Source organism: Lemur catta, chromosome 14 (assembly GCF_020740605.2).
Source record: "Lemur catta isolate mLemCat1 chromosome 14, mLemCat1.pri, whole genome shotgun sequence".
Lineage (NCBI taxonomy): Eukaryota > Metazoa > Chordata > Mammalia > Primates > Lemuridae > Lemur > Lemur catta.
The window spans coordinates 14,435,905-14,455,548 of record NC_059141.1 but is presented as its reverse complement, the minus strand read 5'-3'; the positions used below and the strand labels follow the sequence as shown (position 1 = coordinate 14,455,548).

The 19,644-nt window shown below is 46.3% G+C and overlaps 1 protein-coding gene across 18 annotated transcripts in view; it reads left to right on the top strand.

Moving 5' to 3' along the window:
- Positions 1–19,644, top strand: part of TCF7L2 (transcription factor 7 like 2) — a 189,608-nt gene that overhangs the window by 150,656 nt on the left and 19,308 nt on the right. For all 18 annotated transcript variants that reach the window (XM_045568113.1, XM_045568109.1, XM_045568112.1 and 15 more), the window contains 3 exons: positions 13,481–13,613; positions 15,959–16,061; positions 18,010–18,096. In XM_045568113.1, coding sequence (XP_045424069.1) covers positions 13,481–13,613; positions 15,959–16,061; positions 18,010–18,096 — 323 coding nt within the window. The remainder of the gene's footprint in view (positions 1–13,480; positions 13,614–15,958; positions 16,062–18,009; positions 18,097–19,644) is intronic.

Genomic DNA, 19,644 nt, shown 5'->3' with positions numbered 1-19,644 from the left:
GTAATTTCTTGCTAAAAGGAAAGGAAGCATTCCTTCTGGGGAGGGGGCGGCTTGGGGAAGTGTTTTTTGTTGTTGTCCCCCTTCCCTTTTTTAATCCCACAGAACTTTACAGCACTAGATCGCCTTTTGATTTTGTATGGAAATATTCTAAGCGTGGTGTGCTTCTTACAAATTTGGGGCGCTCCGGGGATGGGGATGGATTCCGAACAGTGTGATGGGACGGCAAATTACCGGGACGAGTTTCTTAGGAGCAGTTTTTAGTTTGAAGAAATTCAAGAAATTTCTCTTTTCTTTTTAAGGAGGAGGAGATTTGTCTAGAATGTGTTGGCTCATCTTGCTGTTTCCTTTTTTGTTTTGTCTTTTTCTTTTTCTTTTTTTGGTCTTTTGAGAAAGCCAGAAAATAAATTCGTGGTCAAAGTTGCCCATCCTGTTTGCTGCACTTTATAAGTTATTGTTGCTGAATGATTGGGAGCTGTCCATCAGCGGGCAGAGAACTTGCAGTTTACTTAAGAAATTGCATGTGTGACAAAGGCAACTGCCAGGAGTGTGGTGGTCCACGTGAATAGAGGGAGGGAAGGCAATTAGGGGGCTGTGTGGTTGGGGCTTTTTACTTGTCAAACTGGAGGCTCATTGCTTTTGTTACTGCCATGTAAAGGGAAATGGCAGGGTTTTGTTTTGGTATTAAGGGCCTTCAAGATTGCTGCCTGACACTTACACAGGAAGGCCAGATAAGTCCAGAAAGAGGGGCCACAGAGCAGTAATTTTAAAAAGAAGAAAATGAGGAATTCCCACTTCTTTGTTATCTTTAAGCCCTTCCCGCCCTTGTTTTTGTTGATTTTTTTTTTTGAAGGGGGGAGTGGGGGATGAGGTTATTAACTTCTCCCATGTATTAACAGATTGCTTAAAGACCTACATCATGAAAACAATCCTGTGAGTTTGGAGATAAACAGATGGCTGATCAGTTCAGCAAATTAAAAACATCTCCTCAATGCTAGGTGTCCTGCCACCAGAAGAAACCAAATCTTTGCCACTGGTCTTGCTTCAAGCAACACAGGTCCAGAATCCCAAGTGGCAGCAGGGGTGTTTTCTTACTTGCATGCAAATCGAAGTTGTGTATTTGCTTCTAAAGAGGGTGAAACGATTTCACACTTGGGGTGGGAAAGGAGTAGAAGGGGGCTTTGGATGAGTTTTGTCCTCTGCAACTTTTTCTGCCTTTAATCCCTCCTTGAGCAGCCACCCTCCCACACTCCCCTCCTTCGTGTAAAAGAGGACGATTTCAGGCCTGTGATGTCTCAGTATCTCAACTCAAATTAAGTTAAACCCACACAAATGTACCCAGCCCTGGATCCCATAAGAGCCCCAGGAAAAGTAAGTCGGGTTTGTGGGGTTCAGTGGTAATCTTTGCATCCCTTTGCCTTTTCTTCTCTCTCTGTCTCCCTCTCTCTCCCCCTCTCCCCTTCTCCTCGTCTTTCTTCTTTCTGTGGAAAGCTCACAAAACTCAACAGTCAAAAAAGCGAGTTAGCATCCTGACTATTGGAATGCCAATAGTGAGCTCAGGAAGCTTAGTTTCTTCTGCTTCCACAGAGGTCAGTTGAAAAATCTCTCAGGTCTGTTGCTCTGGAAGGAAGAGAGGGTGTGTTTGCGTGGCAGGCAAGGCCCTGCAAAGTGTCACTTCTGTGTCACTGTGACAAGGAAGTATCCTTTCCTCCTCCCTCCCCTCTCCCATCGCAGCCCTCTCCCTAAGAAATTTGTTTTGAGGGATTTGACAATCTTGCAGATAAAGTGCCTGCCTACTGCATTCGGTTGATCATTTTCCCTCATGGCTGACCGTAATTTCTTTGCTACTCTTAGCGGCAGCTCTGTCCCGGCTGCCCAAGGTAACGGGAGAGGGAGGGGGACGTTGCTTAGGTGCCCTGAGCTGGCTGGGGAAAATGGGCCTTCCCCCTTCCTTCATGGATTCTGTAGTGGGAAAGATTAGAAACTAGAAGGAGTTTTTTAATTTTAAAGAAATTTAAACCTTACAACCAGCTGAACTAGATTATTAGTGGGTTTTTTTAAATTTTTAATTTTTTTTTCTTTAGGGATGTGTGTACAGGGGGGAGAATTAACAAAATCATTTGAGGCAATGTGAGTGATATCTTTGAGCATTTTGAGTCTACCAGGCCAGAAATCTGGAGCCATTTCCATTTTTTAAGATGCTTTTTTTTTTTTTAGCTCTTTAAGTGAAAGGTTTAAAGGGAGGGGAAGCTGGGAGGAAAAAGAAAAGTGAGAAAAGCAGAAAGGGAGGAGGAAAAAAAAGCTGGCCCAGTCCCATCTTGAAGGTACAGAGAAAGTTTTTTTAGAGGTGGAGAGAAGGAAAACCAAAGCTGTTATGTACCCTAGGGATGCAGTTTTAGTGGGAATGGAAGATTTGAGTGCTAAGGGAGGCACAGTGGCCTCCGGGGTCTCTCTCTTCCAGCAGTTGGGCGGTTGGCACCTCAATTTGAATTGCTGGGTGAGTAGTGGGGTGTGGGGTGTGTATGTGTGTGCGTGTGTGTGTGTTTGTGTCCGTGTCCATGCTTACGGTCTTGACCATTAAACCTGTGCTTTTTTTTCCCCTTTAATTTAGATTGTGGGAAGGAAAATATAAAACAAGAATAAATGTCACCTCAAGCTGTGCCCTTTCTCTAAGTACTTCTCACAGCAGTTTTTGGGGGAGGAGGGGGAAAGGGTTAAAAAAAAGATGAGGAGGAGAGAAAGTCTGACTTTCATCACAGCCCTCACAGTTCTATGGCAAGGCAGACCCGGTTCCCCAAGTACGGGTGAGCTGGAATCTGGGGAGGGGTGGTGTGGTTTAGGATTTCTTCTAACAAATAATTTTTTTTCTTCACCCACCAGGGTGGGCTCCATCAGAAGAGAGAGAAAGAAAAATGACATTGCCTCATGCATACTTTTCTAAGCTTGAAACAGTTCTGAGCAATAAGGCTTTTACAGTAGCAGGGCTTGTGTAAACTGTGTATTTTGGTTTCATATTTAATGCTAACTCTCTGTTGCTCTGTCTTTAGTTGTATTTATTTTCAATTTCCAGATTTAGATGTCGGCCTTCTAGGGCTATGTAGTCTTCCTTGTGGTGTGTGTTATTTTCTAAACTTAATACAAAACGTGTTTTGGAAACCTGAGCAAGAGACTGATGACAGCTCATTGTGCTGTTAATGATTAGGAAGAAGGCCCTTTTTGCAACACGAACGTTGGGTTTAGGATACATTAAATCTGTTCAACTGTTGGGTCAAATCTTTTGCCACAAGCTGTTAAGTGTTGAATTTGGAGGCAGAATTTTTAATTATCTTTATTATTACCTTTATTATTTGTATTGTTGTTGCATGACCAAACAGAAACGTTTGCAGTGGTCAGTCAGCTCTTTGATCCAGTTTTGGGGAGAGGGGGAGTGAAATATCCTATAGATGATATAAGTATTCTTAATGTTTTCAGAATCATGAATTAAATCCGATACGTTGTATTAAAACACAAAGTCATAGACAGTTCTCTAGTTGAGCGTTAGGGAACGATGGGTGTAAGTCTTGGTTTTCCTTTCCAGTTGTATGCAACTCTATAGTTCAATCTCGAATTGTGTAAACTATCGAATCATGGAGAAGCCAACGCAGGGTGTTGTTGCAGATGTGTGAGTCGTGTTGCTGCAAACTTCACACCCAGTACAGGCTCCCATTTTGAGGTATCTAAAAGGTTTCAGACCCTGATTTACTCAAATTACTTGGGTTACTTAATAGTAGTTTTGTTTGTTTGGTGAGAATAAACCTCTATTCTTGCTGTCTTACGAGAAGGGAGTTGGTTTGAAAGGGTCAATTTCCAACTCCAATGATACAGATATTATGATCTTTGTATTGTCACAACAGGCTGCTGCATCGACATTTTCTGGAAGCAACGGAGCCTGCAACCTTGTATTCTTAGGGAAGCCTCCCTTTTGTGGTTTGGGGTTGGTGGGGGCCTGGCTGAGCTATGTAATGGGATTCTTTCCTTCTGCAATATTTTGGAATGTGATGAAATCCTGACATGCCCTCCAGATTACATACTTCTGCACACATTTGAGGATTTTTAGAAAACTGAACTTTGCCTCGGTCATTCCCTTGTTACCTTGAACTTCCAGCACATCAGCTCAGGATCAGAGGGAGCCCAAGCATGTTTGCCCTCCTCACCTCACAGTGACTCTGTCTTCTGCGTGTGTGTCATTTATGGAGGCTGTGGATGCCTGTTAAAGGATGCCCGCCTTTGGGACACGAACAGGGCAAAGTAGAGCCGTACAGCGCAGTTCTGCCTTTGTGTTTGCCTTCCTTTCAGTCTGTCTTTGCCAAACTCCTGCTGAATCCCTGGGTTTAGGCATTTGCAGTTGTTGGGCTACATGAATGAAAACGTTCATTCCTCCTCTCGTTTACCTGCGCTTTTCTAGGGAGAAAATTTACCTGCTCTCTGAAGGAAACAGCTGTTCCTTCAGCTTTTGTCGTGGAGCAGGCATGATTTTCAAATACAGGCTAAGGTCTGAAAGTTAGACACAGGGTGAATAAGAAAAACAAAAGACATCTTTATGCAGCTGTTCTTTGTAAATAAATTAGGAAGGTGGGGAGGTGGTACCAGATTTTTTGTTCACCACTTCTTTCTTTGGCTTCCCAGGGTGTACTTAAAATTTATTTTAAATCAAAATAGGTGATTTCCTTTCCATTATATTTAGGAACCCCTAGATTTGGGGTTGTTGTGTTGTAGGGGGGAGATGGCCTGGAAATCATTATTATTTTTTAAAAATTGTTTTGCATTTGAGCTTTTTGCATTTCTTCATTTGGAATAAGTTAGATTAATTCCTGATTCTGTTTTGAAGATCTTATTTCTTAGAAACAGCTGTACCTTCTTACCCAGTTCCCAAACATTCTCTGCAAACTCGGATACTTAACAAGATTGATTATGCTAACGCTAATCATTTAATACCCAAGTTGTAGGGAAATATTTGGCGGGAGGGTGGACATTGCAGATTCCTGGGAAATTACTGAGTGCTGAAGGGGCTGGTGCTTCATCTCTGAGACCTGGTGAGGGATTAGGACGGAGGACCCCGTAGCGCCTGTTGCACCCCCTCGCTGACCTCCAGGTTGCGAATTTTTGGAGGCTGTGGCATGCTCTTGGAGGGAAGCAGGCAGGAAGAAAACCCTGGAAACTCGCTGGTCAGGGGCGAGCCCGGACCGGGCGGGCTAAGACTTAAGCTTGCAAATGTTTTAAAGGTTAGTTTGGGAAGGCACAATGGGATGTTTTCTTTTTATTGGAAAATAAATGAGAATGAGTGGAAATAAATTATGTTTAATGAACTTAACTGGAAGTAATTGTTCAAGAGCCTGTGAAAGCACAGCTTTGCTGGGCCAGGCCTTGGCTGTGGATTTCACAAAGCCAAGCAGCTGGAGCACGACTTTATTTTCCGGGTTTGAATGTTCCCCACCCCAACACCTCCAGCCCCACTCTCAGCCCTTCCCTCCTCCTTTTTGGGGATTAAGAAAAGGTCCTTAAGAAGAGCTGAATTTGGCCCTCTAGACCATCCATGCCTGGCAGTCTGTTTGGTGTGTTATTGGGTTGTTATATTACAGAAGGGCCCCTCCCCCCCCCAAAAAAAAGGCCAAGAACTTAGGATGGTTCAAGTTAGTTCTATGTATATGCATGTGTGTGAGGTGTGGATGAAAACTGACTGCACGTTTATCCTCTCCCTGCCTGCCCTGTTCAATCATTTCCCAGCAAGAAGAATTTTAATGCCTGTGTGAATCCATGAGAAACTATGAGTCGGCAGAATTTCGCAGACAGCAGGGAGAATCTTCTCTCTCCCTCTTCTTGCTGGATAAATGGATTTGATTCCAGAGAGGGAGACACAGAGGGGAAAAAAACGGATGCCACTGATCATTTATAAAACAAATAAGCAGAACCCTTCGTGTAAGGCTCTGAGGGGTTGGAGAAGCTCTGACTTTGCAGCCTGGTGGCAGGTTCTGCTGCAGCCCGGCCAGGTGACGCAGGCTGTGTGCTGCAGCTCCAGGGTGGACATTTCTTTTCTGCATCTCACAGGCAGATCTCTTTTCTCCTACCACCCCGTTTCTCCAAGTAAAACTCGAACCCTGTGAAACCTTCTCTCTTTTATTTATTATTTCCAACAGGCAGTGTTGTAGCTATCAATAGAAGTCTTGTCCAGGGAAACAATGTACCATTAGCTGGGAGCAAGGCCTTAGACAGAAAGGAGCAACATTCAGCTATGAAAGAGGCCTAGCCACTGCGCCGGATGGGTCCTGGCTGGCTGGCTGTGAGGGAACAGGGGTAAAATGCTCTGAAGAAGCCATTTGGGGCCACGGGAGGAAGTCACACCTGCTACTCTCGACCTCTGTTTATGAGAGAGGTGCACAAGGTACAAAAGCAAGTGGTGGCCAGCTAAGTTGGCAGGGGACTGTGCATGCAGGCCTGGTCCAGGCTGCTCTGGGCGTGTCCCCCGTGGTCACCGCAGCAGCAGAAGTCGTTGCAAACTGTTGGGGTCGTAGGTTGTTGGGTGCAGGAGGGTTACCTTGGCTGGCCATCCACCATCCTCTGGTTCATGGCCAGCAAAAAACAGGAGTAGTTGAGTTGCCCAGGGGTGGTTGGTGGGTAAGAAACAGCCAGCCCCTCCTTCCTTTCATCCCCCCCCCTCTTCTTTTCCCCAACTCTCCAAGGCTCCAGTGACGTGAAACATCTATTAACGTTTTACTGGTCGCCATTGGCCTCGCTGCAGCCACAGTAAAGGGCATCTGGAAAAGTGCTTGGAGATGGACTATAAACCGGGTTTCTGTGTAAGCCTGGAGTGAATGGTGTCCCTTGCTGATGCCGATTTCAACCTGTGGGAGGGCTGGTAGGTTAAGAACAGGGAAGACTTCCATGCCCACCCGGAGGAGGAAAAACGGCTAACAAATGCTCCTCTGCGCTGCTTTTGTCTTATTGTGCTGGGCCCCTAAAGGCACTTTCTGGCCCCATTTTCCTTCTGCAGAAAGGGAGAGCGATAGGGGCATATTGAAGAGGAGGGCCAGGGAGAGACCAGGGCCAGCAATGGCCCTATTTGTTTGCAGCGTCTGTTGATTAATAGGTTGCAGGCCTGAATGGCCAGCTTTCATTCTGTGGGCTTTAGGTTGCCCACAGTTATATAGAGGCTTGCGGGCTTGGGTGAGGGGACTCTAGCAGAGGGATCTAGCAGTGCGTTAATCAATCTTTTACTTGCCAAGTTCCAAATTATGAGCAGCATTTGGACGGGTGTGTGGTGTGTGTGGGCGTTTGCCGATGAGGGTGGCAGGGCCAAGTCTCAGAACACGATGCTTAAGGGTTCTTGAGAGGTCAAAGGTCAGCCACAGGGGCGCCCCCTCCCCTCTTCCCCCCTACTGTAGTTCGTTGAATACAATGAATACTTAGGGTGGAAGGGTTTTGTGTGCTTGGAGGGCTGTTAAAGGACCTTTTCTTTATAATTTAACTATTCAATCAATGCTCCAAACCCCATAGAGCCTAAGGGACAGAACCAGAAAGAGGGGGGTTCTTTGCTTTTGGAAATAGCAGTGTCTCCAGGTAGAAAGCATAAAGCCCTTAATGATTTAAAGTCAAATGAGGATTTTGGTTCCTTTTGAATATTGTTTTCTTCGTTTAATGGGTTCGGTTTTTTAGCTGACTTTTTTTCTTTAGTTTTTTTATCAGCCCAGTACTGACCACATATAGTGTTTTTATCATCAGAATCCTGCTGGGTCCTGGTGCTGAGTGTTTGTATTTGAGAAGCAGAAACATCCTATTAAATGTCTTTAGCCCCCATCCCCCTCCCATAATCAGCCAAATGTTGTATAGAAATCCCTGCTGAAAATACTCAGTGCCCTGTGGCAAGGCTGTGCCTGGCTAAAGCAGGGGACCCTGAGTGTTCCCAAATTTGGGTCTGGGGACAGACTGGTCTGGGTCACAGTAACCGGCAATGGGAATTTGAGGACTGATTCCCATGGAGAGTCCCGAAGTATCTGTGTCCACCTGGGAAGGCTGGCTCAGGCCCATCCCACTGGGTACTTCTGGCTGCATCAACATGGCAGTTAACTCTACCCCAGTAACGGGCATCTCCGTAGACCTCACGAGGTCGCTGCAGACACAGCCTGGGGTGCTGCAGCCAGGTGAGGCCCAGGGCTTGGACACGCCACTCTCCCAAGGCCTGTGACCTGGGAACATCCCTTCACCGACTACATGGAGCTAAAAGCAAATGCCGACTACTTCATAGGTTTGCTGAGAGGATTTACTAGAGCGAAGTATGTCACACAGAGGCTGGTACAGAACCACGGCTCCATTAAATGGCAGCCACTACGAGCCGTGCTGGTGTCGATCATAGTGCTGCAGGTGTAGCAGCTGGTCGGACCCTGTCCTACCCTCAGATCGTCCAGACAGGGGGCTGTCAGTGGCTCTGGAGATAAATGTGAGATGCTGAAGGCGGTGGTCCATATGGGCCACTGTGGTAGAACAGTTTTGAAATTATGTGGAATGCTTTGTACGTATGTGTTTGCTGTTTTTGTGGCAGAGGGTCATAGTTTTCATCATGTTCTTAAGGGTCCAGTACAGTAGCTTAGGCTCTCCTTGACCCACCACTACCGCAACCTTGAATGGTAGTTAGCTGTCACTGGCAGTAATGATTCTGAACCCCCTGTGGTGTCGGAGATGTTTTAGGTGAAAGAGTTACCTAAAAGGCACCTGGCTTTCTATTGTAGTTGTTTGCCTTGAACATTGGACTCTGTTTATAAAAAGATAATGGGGAGGGGACGAATACTGTGGGCTGTTTAACCCACCAACACCCCCGGTACAGAGTGTTGCTTTAATGTAGTTGCCATGAATGCATTTCTGGAAAGTTGTCTATGTCTGTCCCCCACCAAAGTTACTTTTCATGTCTGGGTTTCTTGGGTGGCCCAATTTTGAACACAATTCTTAAAGAATTTGTTAAAGAAGTGGGAGCTGTTCAAAGAGAAGGGGAACGTCTAAAGGACATCTTTCTCTTTGGATTTTTTTTTGTGTTTCATATATGTCAGCTTGATTCTGGAAGGGACCATGGTCATAATCCAACTGTCTTTCTTTAACTTACAGCTCCTCTTTGGCAATCTTACTCATTGGCATAGTAAAGTGATGACTTTTCTTACAAGAGATACTAACATATATTCATCAGTTAAATATCACATTTTTAAGAAGAGTGTGTTCCTGATGAAGGCAGTCACAAATTATGCAGACACTCTTGTCCTGTAATGAACATCCTTACCTTTGAAATGAGGAGTGAAATCTGTGGCTGTGTGTTTTCCACTGTGAATTTAATTAGAAGAGACTGGAGAGGTAGCTAACCTCATCATCGTTAGTATTCATTGGATTGCATTTGCCAAAGCTACTCTGTGTTGCATGTTTAGCTGTGTGCCAGGCACTGTGCGAAGCACCTTACATGCATGATCTCATTCAGTTGCACAACAACCCTATGAGGTAGACTTGATTCTCACCTGGAATTTACAGAGACGGAAACGAAGTCCTGAGAGAGGTCACATGGCTAGACTGGTAAAGTAGAATTAGAACCCAGGTCTTCCTTGAATTCAGTCCTTGAGTCATTATGTGAAATGGCAGTGGGCTCCAAAACCGTTTTAAAAGGTACTATTGTAACTGAGATAGTGGCTGCAAAGGTCTTGCACTGGATGGTTCTGAAGGACCACCTAGCTCTCTTCTGTGACTCTAAGTAGACTATATCTAAAGAGTACAGCCATTTACTTAAAACGAACATGTGGTTGGCTCTATCCTTCTCTTCTAATGTTTCCAGTTGCCATTTGGTGATTCTTATGCCATTTATGAGATCGTGTTCACCACTCCCAAAGGCTGGGGATTTCATGGGACTCAAGTGCTAGAAATCACATTCCTTTGTCCTTAAGCAACTTAGGTATAGTAGGACCAAGAAAGGTGCATACACAACCCCAGCAGTGGGCATAATGTGACGTAGAGAGAAAGGTTCTGAGGCTGGAGGGAAAGGCATTTTTACCAAGAAAGTCCTCCCATCGTAAGAGGATTTCAGGTATGATTAGGTGGCGATTCGATTCTGGTTTTGGCAGGTATGACTGCAGAATTCCCTCCTCTTGCTTGGGAACCAGTCAGCCTGGACAGACAGGTGGTTACTTTCCTTTACAGGGACCTGCCTGCATGCGGTCAAGGTCAGAAAGGACCATGTCCTAGCAGGGCTCCCACTTTTCCCCCTAAAGCCCGGCAGCACCTAAAACTTCCACTCCCCTACCTCCCCCTCTGCCCCCATCCCCATGCTATAGAGCCGCAGTCCCCAACCTTTTGGGCACCAGGGACTGGTTTCAGGGAAGACAGTTTGTCTTTGGGGGGTGGAGGTTGGAGGGTGCGGGGGGCGGGCATAGCTCAGGCAGCAGTGCAAGCCATGGGGAGTGGCTATAAATACAGATGAAGCTTGGCTCACTGGCCGCTGCTCACCTCCCACTGTGCGACCGTCCCCCGCACGTTTCATGGAAGACAATTCTTCCACATATGGGGGTGGGGTACAGCCCAGGGGTTAGGGACCACAGCTGTGGAGTTTTGACTGAACAGGAAAATACTAGTTGGCTAGGCTCAGGTGTGCGAAATAAGTTGGTAGCCAGAACAGGGCTCTAACTTTGTTGGAGTCACCTTTACATCTGTATCTAAGAAGGAGATGGAGAATGAATCCTTAAATCCCAAGCCCAGTTAGCTCTGCTCTTGCCCAAGTGCTGTCTTTATCCTTTCCGTCCAAGTGGAGAAAGAGGGTTTTCCCCACATTTCCCGTTAGTCCTGCTGAGAAGATCACTGTGGGATCTATGCTGCCTTATTGCAGACAGAACCGTGTCATGGGGCAACTTCTCCTCCCGATACAAAGAACATTAATAATAAATCACCATAATCGATAATAAACTTAGCGTGTGCTGGATTCTATGCTAAGCCCTCTCCGTGGGTTTCCTAAGAACTAGGACTTGATTCTTGACGAGAACTCACATCTCTCAACCTCTGTGCCTGCCTGCGCCCATGTGGTTCTCTGGCCTGGGGTTCTCACTCATGGATGAGCAGAAGAAACACCTGGGGCACTCGGGAGGCAGGGCCTACGATGCCTGGGTCCTGAGCCCAGACCCACTGAACCAGGTCGCCACTGAGAGATTTCCTGGGCTTGGGGGTCTGGATCTGTAATCTGCATCCCGAGAGATGCGTGGCTCAGCCAGGGTTGAGAACTGCTGGTTTCTTTCGATGGCTACCACCAGCCCTTTCTGCTCCCAGAAAGGGAGCTGCCTTCGTTGCTCGTGGTGGTCCTGCTCCGCCGGCACTCAGTCAGCCCTTCCACCCTTGAGTGACTGTCTTCTCTCCTCAGGGCCTCGTGTGCTTCTCCCCAGTGGCCCCGCTGTCTCGCCACACTTGCTTTAAACTCCCTGGGACTGGTCTGCTTTCTTTCATGTCAGCGGGTGTGTATCTTTCCAACCAAATAGAAAACTTCTGGAAGGCAGCAACAGTCATCTTCCTCGGAATGGTGTCCAGTTGATCTGTGCATGTCTGTCTGTCTCTCTCCCTCCCTCCCCTTTTCTCTTTTCTCTCTCCACCCCAGCACACAGTGGGGGCTTATTTGCCACTTATGTATCAGGTCGTCCTAAAAAGAAATGTTCCCCCGAAGGAATCCTCAGTGCTGGCCCATGAGGTTGCAGCACTGGCCGCGGGGCAGCAGCCCTTTGCCCGCTGGGCGTGGCCTCGCCCGGACCCTCACGCTGCTGACACCACTGGCTCCAGAGCTCCCTCGGCTTTGGTGGCCTTTAACTTAATTGCTTCGATTGCAAAATGGTAACTCACCACGCAAGGCTCCCGTGAGCCACTTGCTAGCCTTTTTCTCAGAAAGTGTCCTGTTGTTTATAGGAACCAGTAAACCAGGCTGATGGGGAAGCATTGACGGCTTTCGCTGTGGTTTTTCCTGGAGCATCTAGGCAAAGGCCATATTTTTCTTTCCCCGCATACCCATGAAAAAGTTAGGAGCACTTTTTAAAAGATGTCTTCCCCACAATTACCTGTAGTTTGAAATGCTCTTCCCATATTATATTCCTTCCTCATCCGTTTAAAAAAAGACAAGAAGAAAAAAAAAAAAACGATAAAGAAAACTAACTGCTCAGCGATCCCTGAACTCAACAGGCGCTAGTGGGCAGCACTAGAACCTTCTTTTCTTTTAATGCAATTCCTTTTCCTTGATGTTAATGCAAGTTGTGCCTTCCTAAAAGTAATAAAAGGAAATGAAGACACGTTCTGAAATGAAACTTGACTCTAATCCATTCATCATCTAATACTCGCCTCTTTATCTTCGCTGGTACCTAATCTGGTTAAATGTCCCTGTTGTAGGATTTTAGTGAAAATCCTCTATGGGGAATAGGGTTTTTTGCAATTGGATTATTCTCAGTAAATGGCCCAGTAGTTCGCTTGTTTCAGCTTAATTTTTTCTTTGTGATCTTGCTGGGCTAAGTTATGGCACAGCATAGTGGAGGGGGAGAGGGGACTGAGAGTGGGGTAGGGGAGGAAAGGAGAATAATTGGGGAAAGCCTGGGCCTGGCAGCTAGGAACATATTTAAAATGCTTTTCTTTCTTTTTCTTTTTCTTTTTTTTTCCCCCTCTGCTTCTCCACTGACCCACCCTTCCCAAACACAAAAATGCCTGCACTTTGTTTTCTGGAACTGCCCATTTCTAAATGCATACCTTTTATGAGCCCAATTCATCATCATCCAGTTAATTTATTAGTGTTCCCGGGTGACTTCCTAATGAAATTCCTGATGAATCAGGGCTGCTGTAATCTGCATAAAATATGCAGGTGCTTGCCAGGCAGTTTAGAGCTTTCTGGTAAAGTTCACACTCCCACCCAAACCATGAGTGGGCCTTTTTATCCATGCTGTCTGTAAAGGATTGTCGCATGCCTGCTGTTTCTGAGGGCAGGAAGGGGTTAGAAGTTGGGGGTGGGTATGGAGGCTGGCTGGGTAGGATTTGGGCCCTGCTGGGTTTCTTGTAGGCGAAGGTTTTCCTAGCTGGTCCCCCGTGAGCCTGCCTCCTGGAGGTCCCGCCAGTGGGGCCTTGGGGTGGAAGATCCCACCCGCCACGCGGAGATGCAGTAGGCCTGGGAGATTAAAGTCCCCACTTCCGACTCACCTGCCGATGGGAAAAGCGCAGACTCTGGGGCTCCGTGATGGGCGGTGGTGGAGAAGGTATTTTAGAAGCCAGGCTCAGTGGGGAGGTAAAAACGGAAGCAGACCAATGCAGAGAACTGTCTTACAGCTACTTGTCATTCTTAAGTGGCCTGGGGGTGGGGGGTGGGCAGGGTCGAGGCGGGAAGGTGTTGGCAGGGGAGCCCACGGGCCCTGGTGCTCTGAAGTCTCGGGCTGCTGGAACTGACTCTATGGTGTCTGTCTTGTTCTCCCCACAGTCGAACAAAGTGCCAGTGGTGCAGCACCCTCACCATGTCCACCCCCTCACGCCTCTTATCACGTACAGCAACGAACACTTCACCCCGGGAAACCCACCTCCACACTTACCAGCCGACGTAGACCCCAAAACAGGTAGGCCGTGAGCTTGGGTGGCAAATCAGAGTGCCTGTCCTGGGGCCCTGAGGACCTCCACAGGAGGGCTGGGGACAAGGAGTGTGGGCCTGGGTGGGAACGGAGGCAGAGGGGCTGCTGCTCCTCTCCTGGGTGCTGTAAAGGAAGGTCTCTGGGGAAGCCAAAGCCTGGTGAGGGAGTGGTTTTCCTCTCGCCTTTGGGGAAGTGCATTTGCCCCGCAGAAGATCTCTTTAGAGCTCCGAGTCCCCTGAAGGGGCTGTCTTGGGAACTTGGCTATGAGTCCCTCAGTATTTTTCAGGAGCAGTTTATAACTCCAAGAGCCTCAGACAGACTTGGAAGCGGGAATCATATTGGAGGCATCTCATGGGCTCCTTCTCAGTTTCCTGGGAAGAAGAGAGACCTAACAGCATGCATGGCTCCCTTAAGCCCCAGTTTCCTTGGTGGCTAAGGGTCTCTGGTCACTTGGCAGTGACTTACTGGTACAGCCTCCAAAGACCTCGTCACTGGGTTCTGCATTCTCTCTGCTGATTTTTCTGGGTTCCCCTCCCCTACAATATTCTGGGTATTGTCAAGCCCATTTTACAGATGTGAATACTGAGGCCCAGGGAGGTTGCCTCATTTCTTCATAGAACCACCAATAGGGTCTCAGGCAGGAGTTGCCACATTTTCCTTCAGCCTTTACAGTCGTCCCCTCTTTCTATCCCACTTGTTAATTGACTTGCTTTTTTTCCCAAAGGGGACAGGGAGAGAAGACAGGGTCACTTGTAGCCCTCCCTTCAACGAGATGTAAATCAGGCAGGCAGCCCCAGCTGCTGGTGGGGGTGACCTTGGGAGCACAGGTGAGGCCAGCGTGTGTCTTACGGCTACACTGTGTGCTGCTAGAGGTTCCTCTTCCCAGCTCGGTAACCAGAAGGACGGATTTCAAATGGCTATTCCACGTCGCTTTGTCAGAGGGAATTGTTGTTGTTGGGCTGAGGTGGGCTGCTGGTTAGGCGGCCTTCGCTGCCCCTGAAAGAAGCCACACATTGCCGGTGTCCGCCGGCCTCTGAGCCCCTTTGTGCTGGTGCAGGACCAAGCCTGGTGCTCGGATGGCTGGCGGCTGCTCCAGGCCCCAGGCTCAGCGAGTGAATGGCAGCATCAGCGTCTCATTTAAATAATGGTAGTACAGGGAATAGCTTTTAAATGGTTATCGTAAAACATATGATTAACGTCTGTGGACTGTTTACTTTTCCTCTGCGAACATTCTTTCAAGTGTGCAAATGGCTCAGTGTAGGGTCCAAGCCCAGCTAATCTGTTTGGTTTTTGTAATAGAGAGAAAGCAATGTCTGCATGAAAATGTCACCCGGGGAGACTTAATTTACAGATTAAACGCTTCCTGAATGAATTTAAAAAAAAAATGAAGTCATTTTCATCCACAAACATGCAGCTCATTCCCTTCAATACTCTGTTTTAATTCTGTGGTATTGTGCGTTGTGCTTCCCACGTCACTTTGCATAGATCAGTTCCTCTCTGTCAAAAGTGTTCCTGGTGCTCTTGCTTTTAAGGACTGATTGCAGGGTGTGCTCCTGTGGAATTAGGAAGTGTGCGGTGGTGCACGCCTTCAGAATTCACCAGTGTGTGCCTTTGGAAGCTCCTAGTCCCTGTGATACTCGAGGTGCCCAGGTGAGATTAGTTCCTGCAGGTGGCTCTGTCCTCTAGTGAATGGGGTTCCAGGACTGAGTACACCAGGCCCCTGGTAACTCCTTGTCTGTTCGGTTCTGAGGCTCCCTCGGATGAGATGCCAGATGGCATTTGGGTAGTTTCTCCAGCTCATCTTCTAAGTGGAGGTGGACACATTCGAGACAAGTTACCTTTTTTGAAAGAAGGCAAGGGTAACCTTTCAAAAGCCACAGCTCAGAGACTGTGTTGGAAATGAGAGGAGGAACTCTTATGCAGGCGAGTCATTAGAGTTAACAGGTGAAGGGACCCGTTGTAAGGGCAAAGGGAATTACTACTGCTTGATCACCGACTGTGTGCCGAGCCCTGTAGATGTTGTGGGGTTTGTTTCTAAACTTCAAATAATCACACCAGTCACATGAGGCAGAAATACCCAAGGTGGCATTTTCTGAGTCTGTCTGAGTCTACCCAGTATACCAGTCCATCCAGAATGAGATAAACTAATTTTCCAAACTGAGGCTGGGGAGAAATGAGACTACCACCAACTCTTAGGGCCATCATCATGAATGAACCTTGCGCTAGGATTCCAGAAGAGATGTCTCTCTTCCTCCTTTTCATGTTTTCCTTCTCTGAGAGTCGCTCTCCCCTTCTTTCCCCCCCTTGTACTAAAATGCTGCTTCTTTTCTCAGGAATCCCACGGCCTCCACACCCTCCAGATATATCCCCGTATTACCCGCTATCACCCGGCACCGTAGGACAAATCCCCCATCCGCTAGGATGGTTAGTACCACAGTAAGGAGTTCCATTTTTTAATTTCCTTTTCGTTTCTTACATGGGCATGCTTATTATTTATTCTGTGCATGTATGTGTGTGTGTTAGGTGGTTGGGGGTGGGGCATGGGAGGGCACAGGGAAGATGTCGCTGGGATGTCCTGTGGGAATGCAAGGAAGTCAATAGCCATTCAGGTGGATTATGTAGGAAAAGGTTATTGATACTTAGCATTCTGAACCTGTGGTCCCCAGAGACCCTGTAGACAAAGGTGCCTTTAAGACACGTTGGGAGTTGTAGAAGGCTGATCATGGCACTTGTGCTAGTGGCAGCCCAAACTGGAGTCGTGTCATTGAGTTGAATCCGAGTCCCCCCCTTTAGGTGTTGTGTATTTGGGGACACGGGATTGGGAACAGGAAAAACTTAGTTTTGAAATCCAGGGTTTGGAGTGGAGCTCATTTTCTTATGATTCCAGTACCCCCAGCCCCATCCTGAACATCAGTCACTCCCAAGGTTGACAACATCAGTGGAATGTTCTGTCTGTCCAGAAGCCCCACTGTACTTAACCAGCACCTCCCTAGCTTCTTTGCATGTTGACTGCTTTACCTAGCTGCGAAGGGTGGGGATGGGGCATCTAGAACCCTCCTTCCAGCATGCGGGACCTTCCTGAGTGTTGGCTCTAGTTCCTGGCAGTGCTCAGATTACTTGACTGCCTTTTACAGCTTTAAAAATGTGTGTGTTTTAACATCAAAGTAGAAAGGCCTTTAGTGCATAAGCATATTATGTGGGTTTGTGTGTGTGTGTTTTTGCATCAATGTGCATGTAATATGTGTTTTGCAATTATATGTCTCTATGGTTGTATTTCTCCATGTTTATTAGTGATCTCTCCTCTAAAAAACACAAAACAATGTGTTGAATGCTAAAAAGAAATAAATCCTGGCGAAAGTCTCAAGTTTGGGTGTCTTAGGGGAAGACAGCCTTTCACAGTCTTAAGATAAAATTTTGGAGTGGTCTAACCCCCAGTTCTACCCTTATGTCGATAGGTGAACAGGTTTTATGCTGTGTTTTTTTTTTTTTAAACAACAACAAAACCCAGATTGCATTGTGTAGTAGCTATACCAAATACCAACCCTAGGCATAGCTTCTGTTTCTTTGTCTTCTCCTTATTTTTATTTGGAGGGTAGACATGAACATGAGTCTGTGACCCATTTCTTCTTTAATAGATGGGGCCATTCCTCCAATAGTTCTCAGTCATCACTTGCCCCATTCAGCTGATGGGGAGATATTTGAAGGCTAGATAAAAAGGAATAGCCAACTCAGACAACCCTCTGTCAGAAAAAGTTGTGTGTCTTTCATGAGGATGCTATTTTGCATGTTGCTGTATTTTTTAATTATTGTAATGAGGTGTGATTGTCTATTGGTTACCCACAATTCTTCTTGGGGACTCTCCCCCCCGGTAACTCTTGTCAACACTTGTTAATTTGACAAAAGGCTACAAATTAAGCTCTGTTAATTTAATGTTTTCTCACCGAGATCTAAATACCGAAAGAGGCCCAAAGCGCAACTGAAGTCCTTTGATTCACTGTACTTTATTTTGGTATAAATTTACATTCATTATTGTTTTCCTTTGGATGTGTAGCCCTCAATTAGTGTGATGGCTCCATTAAAGCAAGCGAGACTTCGCCTTTAATTATTACAACAAAACACCTAGTTCCAGCTTGGGGAGAGGGTCTCTATTGACATAAGCAGAGGTTATAAAATTTAATTAGCCATTCCTATCAGATTTATGGCATTCAAATTGTTCTGTGTTTCTTCCCTTTGATCCTTCCTGTACAATCCCCAAGATTTTTGTTCTGATCAAATGAGAATAAAGCTTACTGTGCAGAGAGAACTTTTTCCCTTTTCTTCTTTTCCTTGTCCCCACCCCCACCCTTGTTGCGAGTCTCTCACTTTGTGTACCCCTTCTTTGTAGGCAAGGTCAGCCAGTGTACCCGATCACGACAGGAGGATTCAGACACCCCTACCCCACAGCTCTGACTGTCAACGCTTCCATGTCCAGGTGAGTACCAGGAACCAGGGCCTTCAACCAAGGCCATGGGTGACTTCTCAGAAAGTTCTCTGGATGGCTACCAGGCCACCCAGGGACTGTGGCTACGTGTTGTTCTAACAGTGTAAAGCCCATGTGGCAATAGGCTGTACTCACAGAAAATACTGAAAAATTACCCTGAACTTCCAAAGTAAGTGATGTCTTTCTGGGTCAAATTTTTGAGCCAGTCAAATGAGCGGTGTGTTTTAAGGCATTAAGAAGGCAGAAGAAATAGTCAGGACCTGTGGAGCTTTATAAAATGTCATTTCTCTGTTGTCCTATCCTGGGTAAGAAGGGAAGGGGCGTTGGAGGTAATTTTATTCTTGAATAGAGTCTGAGAAAAGATGATTGGTCTTTTCAAAGCTCAGACTCTGATTCAGAGTCAACAAGAAGCATCCCCGGCCCCCCCTAAGGCAGCACTGTCCAGTAGAAATGTAATGTGAACTGCGGAGCGAGTTTTATATTTTGTAGCATCTACGTTTTAAAAATGGTTGAAATTATTTTCAATGATATATTTTATTCAACACAATACAGCCAAAATATTATCATTTCAACACATGCTATCACTGAACAAAAACTATTAATGAGATGTTACAGTCTTCTTGGACTTAGTTTTTGTAATCTGATGTGTCTCAACAGTTCATCTCAATTTGGACTGGCATTTGGAGTACACAATGGCCACATGTGGCTGGTGGCTAGCATAGTGGCTCATGCAGCTCTAATTCTCTGAAAGTTAAAGGAAAGAAAATCATGTGCCTGTGTGCTATACATGTATATATTTATATTCAAGCATACAAATACGTACATACACACACATACAACATACACACATATCCCATGATCTCCTTTTTTCTCCCTCTGATTAATTCTGGCTAATTTTTCAGTGACTGCTAGTTTATTTACAAACTGGTTGGCAGCAGTATGTTTAAGTAGTCACTAATTGCCCCTAATGATAGTTTTATTTTCTGTTCATCTGATTTTCAGTCAAGTTAATTAAATCGGTGGAGGTTTAGACTTTCCTGATGGGCTGAAACAACCAATCCATTTTGATGATGGCACATAATTGAATTAGCAGGCATTGCATGGCGAGGATGCTGTCGCACAACCTCTTCCCCCAATCTCTGTGGCCAATGTGGGAAGCCAAGACGAGAGAAAGGGCTGGAAAGACAGGCCAAGATGCCTCTTTCCCTACTTAACCAAACAGCCAGTGATTTGGGGTGGGGAGAGTTAAGCACATTCATAAAAAAAAAAAAAAACAAAAACACCCCAAAAACTGTAGCATATCTGGCATTTGTAATTATGCCATGAGTATCAAAGATACATTCCCCACGTGGGATACAGCATCAAAATTTCAAAATCCACGCCAATATTAGTTAGGCGGGAAAATGCATGTGCATTCTCTCGTCTAGTGAGAAGAGGAAGGTTATACTCGTTAAATAATGTCATCACAGCCTCACCGAGCGTGGGAACGAATAGGGAGTCTCCCAGGAGGCGCGTGCTTCTGAGCAGCTGGGAATCCAC